The 12,059-nt window shown below is 43.3% G+C and overlaps 1 protein-coding gene across 1 annotated transcript; it reads right to left on the reverse strand.

Annotated features, from left to right (window-relative positions):
- Positions 1-912: 912 nt before the first annotated feature.
- On the reverse strand, positions 913-2,250 carry LOC120641793. The gene is made up of 2 exons (XM_039918025.1): positions 1,960-2,250; positions 913-1,661 (listed from the first exon to the last, which is right to left on the reverse strand). The coding sequence occupies exons 1-2, from the start codon at positions 2,143-2,145 to the stop codon at positions 1,206-1,208; spliced, it is 642 nt and encodes a 213-aa protein (XP_039773959.1). The 5' UTR covers positions 2,146-2,250; the 3' UTR covers positions 913-1,205.
- Positions 2,251-12,059: the final 9,809 nt, after the last annotated feature.

Raw genomic sequence — 12,059 nt, forward strand, 5'->3', positions numbered from 1 at the left:
CAGATGGATCGCCGAGCTAGCCTGGTTTGCCTGCTAATGACCATGTTAATTGCGCGCCTTTGCTTTTCCTGCCACGTGAGCCGCCGCTGTGCGCGCGAGATATGTGTGGCGCCCTCCCATCCCCATGCATTAATGCTTCCTTGTGATGCGCTCGCCATGAAGATATATACGAGGATATCTCATTGGATCTCCGGGTTTTTCAAACTGAAATTGATCGAGGCCGCAAGGGGAGACGCCATTCCCAACTTGAGATTCTAAAAAATTCATTGATTTCATCGGTTAATCTTTTGTCGCGGCAAATTTTCTTTGAGATGCAATTCGCTCAACAATGCAAGTTTGACTGAACTTTACAGTAAGGATGAAAACGAACCGCCCGAGTGGAAAGCTGAGATTATTCATGTATGCTTTGGGAAGATGATCCAGAGAATTTCCAAACCCTCCCTCCTTTTGGAAAAATAAAAAGAATTTTCAAGTCGTGTGTTAGTGGCTTTGTTTTAAGCACGTGAAATGAATAAGAAAAGTAGAAAAAGTTTGACAAAAAATACACATAGTAGAACTGTTTGGATTCGACACGTGAAAATGGTATGAGTGGATTTGTCATGGAAAATACTTTCGTTACTCCATAACCTGAACAAATTTTGGTACAAAATAAATATGGAAAGCGATGTCAAATTTTTTGGAGTTCGCAAAAAAATGGTTAATAAAATTGATATATGGAACAAGGTTTCGTAATTGCGTAGTAGCATCATAGATGGGATGACAATCTACTACAAGTGAGAAATCCAAAAATTATCATGTAATTTAATAGGATTACTCAGTCCAAATTGATTTCCCTTCTCCAAATGCAAACAATTCTAAAGCCCATGCGGTTTTGTATCGTAATGTGATTCGCAAAAAAAAAAAACTGTTTCATGCATCCAAACTAGTATGAAAACATTTTACTAAACCAACAAAAATGGAGACAACTATTATTTTGTACATAATGAAGACTTTAACAAAAACGAAGAAATTAAATAACAGCCTAAATTGAGAGAAGTAGTCCAACTTCTACTCCAGCTGTTTTGATCCTATGATCATACTCTACAAATATAGAACCCCCTAATATACTATAATCAGGAAATTCTTATCAGACAAGATGCTGCCTAAAGATCTCCATTTTCCGATTTCTATTTTTCTTTTAAGTTTCCGCTTCTCTCTTCCTCCATTCACTCGGTCTCATCGGCAGCCGCATTCAGGTCGATCCTCGGCTTCTTGCCGTTGCTGTCGTCATCGGCGGCGGACTTCCCGCGGAGTGGTGGCACCCTCGCCGCGCAACGCGGGCAGCGGGGGTCCTCCTCGGCGATGAGCACGTAGGTGAGGCAGGATGGGCACGCGGCTGCGCGCATCGCGGGGGTCGCGGCGGTCGGCGGCGACCTGTTGCGCTTTCCCGCGGAGGAAGACGACGATGAGGTGGACGCGGACGATGTGGTCGACGTTGCCGGCGAGGTGGCGGTCCTCCCGGCGGCAGCACGCACCAGAGCGGAGCGGACCATGTCGAGGGTGCAGACCGCGGCCGTGGTCGTTGGCGGCGCTGACGCCGGCGCGGCCGGCGGAGGAAGGTTGAGGTCTTGGTGACCGTCCAGGACGCTCGGGTGACGAGGGGTCAGGAACGTCCTGCCGGACTGCAAGAAAATCAGCAAAGATCGGGTTCAGTGCTTCGCGGAAGAAATTCTGAAAACTGATCAGTGCATCTCCCAGGCATGATTAACCAAGGAAATAATCTCATGTCAACAACTCAAACGAAAAAATTCCTGTTCGGAGGTATAGGGAATTTGGACTGTCTCTACCCCTTGCAAAAAACACGACCAGATTGAAAACAAGAACTTGATCCAGATATCCATCAACGACGACATGAACCCTTGAGAACAGTAGAGCGGCGGAACATACGAACCAGGAATGAAGAGGAAAGAATCAACTCACCAGGAGGTCAAGCCGTCGCTCGAACCCGGCGGGCACCGAGACCTCGAGGTCGACCACCTCGTCCTCCGCGGCGCCGCCGCCGCCGCCGCAGCTGCTCAGAAGATCCATCGTCACAATCTCCGGCCCGCCCTTCTTGCCCGCCTCTCCGCGGAGCAGCCTGGCCACAGAGCTCACGTCCGCCGCCATCCCCACGCGGGCCTCCTGGCCTCTCTACTGGTTTCCTTTCTCGGCGGCGGTCGTTGGCAATGGCGCACCTCTCTTCCTCGTTTGCGCGTTTGCTCTGCAGACTGCAGGAGAAGCGGTGGGGTTGGCACGCCTATATATATCCCGTAGGCCGCCGCCCTGGCCGACAATTGGGCCCCGCTCGCCAGGGAGGCGGGGTCAGGTCAATGAATATGCTAGTGAAGGACTGCGCCATTTATTGGCATTGTTGGCAAATGGTTGGCAATTTATATTCATCAATTGGCTATTAATTGAGTACTAGCATGGGTTTGAATTTATTTAAACACGGCTTTCCACTTATTCTTAAATTCATGCAGGGCATGGAATATTATTGGAATGCCACATTTCATTAATTGAACCTTTTGAGATGCCCGTTTAACCATCACATAATTTTATACCATTTTTCAATAAAATTATTTAGCATATGCCATTTTTCATCCCACAAACGACCATGCGACTTATTGAGTGTTTTTTTTCCCTTCTAGAAACCATGTTGGATATACTATGCCCTATTATTCATCTCAAGCAACTAATCCCATATCTTTTTTTTATGAAAGCCATGTTGTAATATGTACTCCTTTATTTGGCATTACCAAGCCACAACATTTAGTGCGGGCGACTTGCCAGTGCCACTACAGCTACATACCGCGTCGTAATATCATCCAGTGGCTTCTCCTCTTAATGAATTCGTGCTCAGGCACGTTCGCAAAAAAATATCATCCAGTGGCTAATAAAGCCAAAGATTGCATACGTTACCATATCATCTGGAGATTCCATACCATTTTGTTGCCAAACAAAGGCTCTTAGCCCTCGCTGTACACCCAACGCATCAACATATATATAGCTGTTTTACACATTATTATCATCGACTAATGATGACTTCATTTTTCTAGTGCCATGTATCCAAGATTTAAACTATATATTTAACATCTGCCATTTCATCTCATTGCGGCATACCGTGCGGCTTATTTATTTTTTTCTTAAAAAATATTTGACAAATGCATCATTCTTCATATAAATGTTTGCTAAATGACTAACTCCATATGTTTTTTTATAATACACATATTTAACATATGTGCCATTGTTCACCTCATAAACAGTATTGGTGAGTAACTATTGTCGCTACAGTTGCACACCACCATATTGTCTTTTTTTTTAATGTTGTGGCAGGCGCTCGGCCTTTCAATAAAGAGAGAAAAAAAAGAGTTTATGGTGCAATGCGTGATATTCCGTCCGCAAACAAAAAAGAGGATCGACCCTAAAAATTGAAAACAGCCCCTAAAACTGAAACAGAAATTGAAACGTGAAGCAGCCCCTGTATCCTTTCCCCCCAAAACTAAAACGAATTCCAACCTCTACAAAGTGTATACGGCCAATTAATTATTACAAAATAAAATTGTTGATTGGCTATCTGGGGAAAGGAATAAAGAAAAAAAGATTTAAAACAATACTAAGTTATGCTTCCACTCCTGATTGGCTATCTTCAAGGCGACGATCTCTAATGCAAGACTCACCCTTCGCAACAGCATATTTGTCATATCTTCATGCTGTAGGCGATCGTCTAATATAATGGTTATAGATATTACATATGCCACTACAAAACAAAGGCTATCGCTTCTTGTAGATGTAGGCCATCAAACCGCACGTCAACACATCCGATTTCCCATATCAAATGATGCTTTTTTGTGCTGACGGACTATTGCTGCTCTCCAAATTAGAGAGAGAGAGGTAAACTTAAAGGTTATTTATTTTTATATTCATTGCGCAATTATAGTTCATCTACAAGATGGCATGATAGATGGAGTAGTAATTAAAAAGAAAGGAATTGGCTATAAATTAAACAATTGCTAATGTTTGCACCACATTGTGAGTGGAAAAGACATTTTATATCTTTAATATAATTATAAATTGCCAGTTTTATGCTTAATTTATTCCTGCCAGGCTATGCAGATGCAAATGGAAAGTTTGAGTAGAAAAAATAAACACAACTGAGGGGACTGCAAGTCTAATAACTAGCTAGTAGAGTAAATTAGGAGTACACTTCATCATTAGCAAACGGTAGGATGGTAGGTGATCACAATGATCAGGAAGAAAAAAATAAAATTGGGGTACGTATCTTTCATATTAAAAAGATGTACTCTACTCCACTGGCGAAGCCAGGTGCAGGCAAAAGTGGGCTATTGCCCCCCTTGCCATGCAAAATTTCCACTAGATAAATAGTAAATTTGACACTATTTATTATTTTAGCACCTCAATTACCAAAGGTTGCCCCCCTAATTCTTTGTTCTAGCTCCGCCACTGCTCTACTCCACTCCACAACGCAATCACACTCATATCTTGTCACGAATTGATGGTGAAGATTGTTTTCCATAACCACTGAATAGAAAGGCTTTTAATGTGCACCAACAGTAACCAGCGAGATCGATGCATTGCACGCATTAAGCTGGGGAAAACAACAACCGTGAAGACCTGCTGCCTCGACTGATTCGTTCGATCATCCATCGAGAGTACTCGTAGAGAATGCAGTTCTCGTGTTGAGTAGTACTCCATGTACAACTATCTAATCATGCATGGCTAGGTATCAAAACTGCCATCTTAATTGTACTTATCTTTCTATAATTGCAGCTGTATTAAACACGCTTCTTGCAACTTTTGAATGGATCAATTTTGTCCATGCAAAAAAATCGAGGTTGTTGGTTGTACTACATGGCTATAGATGAGTTTATAAAGATAAAGAAATGAGTGGCAAAATTGAAGCAGTCTCTAGCAGTATCACTACCATTTTCCGTCCATTAATACTACTTCCCAACAATAATATTTTTCCGTACTCTATCTCCATGCCAAACCTATTTTCTCCTTTATGTAGCAGATAATTAGGTGGGGCTTGATTTTCAGTATAATTTTTTTTAGATTACACAGCACAACTAAGACACTCAACGCACGCACACTCACACCCTTATAAATACACATAGGCAAACCCTACTCCTATGAGCATCTTCGAAGACTGAGCTGGCAAATCCTCGAGATTGACGAAGTCACCACACAGGCGCCTCGCTGTCGACGGGAACGTCACCTACCACTGAATGCACAACGCCGTTAAATCCCAGAATATTCGCTCCTATGAGGAGTCGAACCCAAGACCTCAGGTGCTACCGAGACTCTTGTAACCACTAGGCTACAGGACTTTTCGCTTCTTTATAATTAATTCTGAATGAATTCGATCTAGCTAAATATAAACATTTACAGTTGGGTCAGAATGCTCCATTTCGCTGCATTTCCTTGGGTGTGGGGCCGGGTAAAATGACCCGCAACAAACGCATTAACTAACACAACGGCGACTGAATTGTCATGGGAAAAGTAGCTTCCTAAATCTTCACACCCAAGAGTTCAATTGCTCATTCAATGCAATCAATGTCTTCATCTTTGCCCTGCACTTATCAATGAACGGATTGTTAGGGGCCTTTGGTTATCTCCGCATTAATGGCGGGGGCAAGTGCCCACCCGGGATCCTTTGTGGTAGCTCAACGGCTGGTTATCGATCGGCCCTGAACTGAAGAAAGGCAGAACACTACAGGAATTGGAGTAGGGACACAGCATCTGTGTGTACTGTACTGAAATCCTATAGAATTTGGAATGCATGAGTTAAAATTTTCCTTTATGAGTACTTTTGTTACAAAAAGGCATGGCACGAGATTTTTGTGATATTGATGGCCAACTATCTCTCGTTTTGAGATCAAACTTATGACTAGCAATTTGAGAAGATCAATGGCTTTTATATGCATGCTTTGTATAAGTAAAAAGATACCAATAGATTCATTTCACAAATGTTTTAGTGATTTTGTATAAATTATATATTTATATTACAACTATATAGAAGCCACAATAGTAGTTGTAGTAATAATTAAACTGGTAACCTCAAATAATCTGTGGGTGAAGTAAAATCTCACCATAGCCGGAAAATGGGGGAACTTAATGAATTTCTATTTCCGCTCACTGGAATCCCAAAATATATATTTCTTGCAAATCCATCAAATGAGTACTGTCAATGATAGCACTTTACCCATGTTGTTCCATGCCCTCTATTTAAATAATGAACTATATGTTAATCCATGCCAATTATTTGTCACCTATTTTAATTTGTAACTATACCAATAATTGATGGAAAATGTCATCTCACATTAATGAGTGCACCCAGGCCTTAATGAACTTATACTATTTGGAATGATGGAGTATAATAAAATGTTTTTTTTGCAAAGATATTCATAGCATTTGAATTATTTGACATTCATACCAAGTTTTCTAAAGAAGGCCTCATCATTCATTTTTTTTTGGACAGATTACAATATCTGAGAAACAAACACCGGAATACTAAAGAAAAATAGAGTGAAAACCTGCATTGTCCACACCAAAGCCTTCGTTGCGCATCAGTGTCCTGTACAATTATTCGCAGCCCGGCAAGCATGTACATTATTGTTGTGCTTGAATTGCATAACTCTATCAGAAACAATTTTTCAGTATTACTGGATATAAGAGATTTCTATTTTCTTTGAGATATAGTATTTTTTTCTTGTGAGATATAGTATTTTGCCAGGAACTAAACAAACAAGTGTGTGGGGGCATGCTGGGTGACTGGATGAGCACCTTCTCCACCCCCTTGCAATCGATCCATGAATCATGATTGTGCATGCAGGCGTCATATGACTGTCCACACTTTTGACCGCCATTAAAACTGCTGACGGAGCCTGGATTCTTGACATGTAGAGAATGAGATGTGAAATAATGGAGCATCCAATCCAGTTCCTATTCTAATATTAAATACATATCTGTTGACCGTGGAGAAAAACATATCCGTCCTACTATGCGGCTCTGAAAGAAACAATATTTTACATGATGGGATGCTGGCCAAGCCCATATATATGGTCAACTTGTTGGCCAACCATAATCAATTAATCCTGAACAACTATTGCATGCATAGTCTAACTTGAGTTAAAAAATGGAAGAACCATGCTGATTTGACTGTTCAACTTGAATTTGAGCAAAAAGAAAAGAGGAAAAATAAAAACGTCAACAGGTTGAGTGGCCTCCCATGTGTCAACTTGCAAACAAGCATGAAGTATACTCTAGACTCTATACGCGCATAGCTACACGTAATCAATGAATGCATGGCTAGGAGGAGCAGTTCACAGGATGGACTTTCCGCTTGATGATCTGTGCAAATTGTTCAGAGGTCGGCCGATCCATAACTGGATGACAGTACAGATTATATATAGTATTAGCCCGTCTTTAGTTACAAAATTCCAAATTCCAAAAAAAAATTCCGGCACCTGCATGGAGACTTAAATCTAGACGAAATAAAAAACGCATTGCGACTGCTGCCTGTAAATGGCGAGACAAATCTAATGAACCTAATTAGGCTGTAATCAGACGCTAAATTGTTACAGTAAAGCTACAGTAAACAACCTCTTGTGACGGATTAATTAGGCTCATTAGATTCGTCTCGCGATTTACAGACAAGTTCTGTAATTATTTTTGTGATTAGTCTATGTTTAGTACTTCAAATATAGAAAGATGACTTTTCAAAAATTTTACGGAGCGAACTAAATATCCCCTTTACTCAAGCAACAGTGTTAGCGTACTGACGATCTACCTTCCAGGATCAACGAGGACGGGCGACGGAAGAACAGTTGCATCATCAGTAGCGTATCGCAGACGATGCAACCAATCGAATGCTATTGCTGCTGCAAGTACGCGCAGGAATCAGAGGAGCTAATAATCAAATCAAGGTCGTGATGAGCCCTAGCTAGCAGGTACTGCACCTTTCAGCGACAAATTCTCATGCAGCAGTCTTCAGTACCAGCTGCCCGAATGTACAAGCTGTGCAGTTAATCACGGCCGGGTAGGGTACATGTAACGCCCTGGCTCGCGGACAGTCCGTTTGGTACGGCGGATGGTCCGCGACGGCTCTGTTTCACTTGCTCTGTGATTGAGGATCGTCAGTCGCCGCCACGTGCCGGACATCGAGCCTTCCCCGGCCATTCCGTACGCCGCATTGAAGGCGAGCACATCCTCCTCCACCCATCCCGCGCCCACGCCCTCTCTCTCGGTTCACTCTCCCTCTCCCTCCCGACGCCATGGACGGAGCTTGAGCTCCTTCCGTTCGCCGACCGATTTCGCGAGCTCCCTTCCATGGATTTCAAATCCACCGCACCCAAAGCTCAACCACCTCCCTAGCTCCCTCCTCAACCCCTCCAACCACAGCCACAACCCCCACCTCGTCGGGAATCCCGGATTCCCCGGCCGCCAATTCAAGTTTCGCCCAAACTCGACCTCGCCGTGGAACACCATCGCCCGGCCACCATTTCTTTCGTCCAAGGACTCAAATCGACTGTAAGTGAGCCACTCATGCTCGTGCTCCCCTCGTTCCTCCACGTTCACATCGTTTCCATGCCCGTTCTCGATAAAGTCGTTTTGACCTCCACGGGCCGCACGTCGCCGACTAGGTTAGGTTTGATTTCTTCACGTGCATCACCCATGCCCATGTGCGTCTCGTCCAGTAGATGGTGTAGTGCTGGCCTCGCCGTCGGTTGGGCCACCGTCGGCGGGAACGGCGCGCCGCGCTGCCGCGCCGGCATCACTGGTGGCGGCGCGCGGTGTTAAAAGATATGAACTGCGGACGGTCCGTCTAGGAGGGCCGGACAGTCCGCAGGTTAGGTTAGAAATTGTCCAAAGACGTTGTTGTCTCTGATGGGTTCGCATAATTGAACTGCGGACGGTCCGCTATTGGAGAGCGGACAGTCCACCGCAGAGTTCGAGATTTGTCCAGAGACGATGTTGTCTCTGGTGGGTTTCGCAGGGTTGAACTGCAGACGGTCCGCTAATGGAGAGCGGACAGTCCGTCGTAGAGTCTAGAGTTTTGTCCAGAGACGTTATCGTCTCTGGTAGAATTGGCAGAGTGAACTGCGGACGGTCCGCCAAGGAGGGCCGGACAGTCCGCCGTAGAAATTAAAAATTTGTCCAGAGGCATCGTTACCTGTGATGGTTTTGCGGAGTTAAACTGCGGACAGTCCGCTATTTTGGAGCGGATAGTCCGCCTTATAGATTTGAAATTGTCCAGAGAGGTAGTTGGTGTCTGGTGGTAGCAGTTTGGGTACGGCGAGACGGATCTTACTTCTACCTGCAGCGATTATTGTAAGCATTTCGCTACTGTTTCTAATTTGTCACCTAACACAAGAAAGGTCTGATGAACTACAGTGTTGTTTGACCGTGGAGTTGATGATCTCCATCTCCATTCAGCTTGCCAATTCTCTGCAAACTCTCCAAGTTCTCGAAGCTTGCAAGCCAGCACAAACCTTGGTTGCTAACATAATTAAGCTGGTGCATGCACCTGTGCTGGCATGTGTGTCATGCTGATGATGGCAATGGAAAGCTAAATCCCTGTTTGACAGAACTGTGTCAAATTCTAGCAGGATCAATGCTTGGGAGAAGAACTACTCTTCAAGTAGAGGAGAGAGGAGGACTCCGATCCTATGGAGCACGAGCATGCAGCAGGTCGGGAGAAAAGTACAAGTCTTCAATAATACGCCCGCGCAATAAATGGTTCCATGAATGCAGAGTAGTTCCTAGTTGAAAAATTTAGGGGGTGTTTAGAAACAGGGACTTCAAAAAAGTCCCAGGGACTTTTTAGTATTTAGAAGTATTAAATAAATATTAATTATAAAACTAACTGCAGAACCCTGGGGCTAAACTGCGAGACGAATCTAATGATGTATCTTAATCTATGATTAGCGAATGGTTACTGTAGCATCACTGTAGCCAATCATCGATTAATTAGGCTCATTAGATTCGTCTCGCGAAAAAGCACTAGCTGTCAAAAAACATTTATAAACAGATTTTATTTAATAATATAAAATAGTAAGATTCCTTTTGATGTGATAGAGACTTTTGAAAAAAGTCCTGGAGTATGCAGACGATGGGGGAGGCGTCATTTTTAGGGATTAAATGAGGTGAAGTAATTAGGGTTAGGCTAGGGCGGGTCCACCACTCATCCATTCCTATGCCACCTACGCCTCCCTAGGCCTGCAAAGGAACAAAAGACACGCACATTTATCAACCAGGCTGATCCAAGCACCCATTCCCACCATTGAAATGAAATCTTCCTCCTCTCCGTCCCGTTATGTTTGGTTCCTGCTAAAAATTATATCAATTTTGATCGCTAATTAGAAGAATTAAATTAAAATAGTTTTTAAAACTAACTTCAAAATTCATGCGTTAGGACCCTGAAGAATCTGACGAGACTTTTGACCGTATAATTAGAGGATGATTACTGTAGCATCACTGTAGCCAATTATCGATCAATTACCATCATTAGATTAATCACAAAAAATTACACTCATTTCTAAAAAGATTTTTTATCAATAAATTTTATTTAGTACTTCATATATATAAAAAATTTTTCTCGAGAATCGTGTGCTATAAGAATCAAACAAGCCCCCTGCTAGCTAATCTTTTCTGCTGTGCAAGCTGTGGTGTGCGTCAAGTTGCGCCAACTGTTCCCAATAAATGCAAATTGAATGGCTGGCTATCTCTATCCCCGCATTCAATTTCCTCGCAACCAAAAACGAAGAGAAGACTGTGGGAGGCCAAGGACAAGTAGGATTAGGGCCCTGTTTAGTTGGCTCCTGTAAAATTTTTGAAAGAGTATTTTTCTATGTTTAAAGTATTAAATATAGATTAATTATAAAATTAATTACAGAATTCGTCTGTAAATCGCGAGACGAATCTAATGAGCTTAACTAATCCATCGTTAGAGATTGTTTACTGTAGCATTAATGTAGCAATTTAGCATCTAATTATGACCTAATTAGGTTTATTAGATTCGTCTCGCGATTTACAGGCAAACTGTGCAATGTATTTTTTATTTAATCTAGATTTAAGTCTCCATGCAGGTGCCGGGAAAAAAATTTGGAACTTTGAATTTGGGAACTAAACACGGCGTAGGCGTAGGACTCGTCGCTGCTCCTGTTTGGCTTGCTAATACTTTTTTTTTTAGAAATCGGGTTGATATTTTATTTATATTCTTGATGATTACAGCCCATGTTACAAAAATACTCTTAAAAGAAATAGAAATTACAACCCAGTCCTTGTAACCATCTCCCGGTTTTCCTCGCCACCGGCGACTGGCATCCACGATCTGAGGCCGGCCTCCTCCCTGGCGAAGAAAGAAAGTTTGTTGTTGCCGTCTTAAGCAGCATATTGAAAACAACATGCTTTGTTGTCGTTGAATGATCCGGCTGTAGAAGATGACCGGTGGCCAGCACATCGTCGGGCCATGGGAATCTGACAGCCCAAGAACATACAGACGCTTCAATCCGCCGGACAACGAAGAACCCCAAAGGGGAACTGAACCACCAAGACAGGTGGAAACTAGCAACCAACTCGATTTCATTTCTGGTTGGTAAGCAAACCTCTCCAAATCGACGACGACAAAAGAGGGACAAAAGAACCCAACGAGACCTGGAACTTCCATATCCATGGGACACACACCACTCCGGCTCATCACTGGCATCAGAAGACTCACCAGCGAGGTGGAGAAGAAGTCAGAGTTTCTTATTCCGCCGCTACAGTCCCGCCTCCACCGTGTGAGAGCTGTCTGGGCTGAGTTACCTATAGTAGATAGGTACCTATGCACCGACCATCTCACTCCTCGTTCTCCATCCTCTCCGGCGCCTGTCCGGCCACCGAAGTGGAAGGGGAACGGAGGAGATTGGCGCCGGACGCAGATCGCCTCGCGGTCTCCTGCTCTTAACTGTAGGTGGCGAGAGAGTTCGAGAGTACTAATCAGAATCATGAGGGTTAGTTATCGATTGCTATATTTGCTT

This window comes from Panicum virgatum, chromosome 7K, assembly GCF_016808335.1.
Source record: "Panicum virgatum strain AP13 chromosome 7K, P.virgatum_v5, whole genome shotgun sequence".
Classification (NCBI taxonomy): Eukaryota; Viridiplantae; Streptophyta; class Magnoliopsida; order Poales; family Poaceae; genus Panicum; species Panicum virgatum.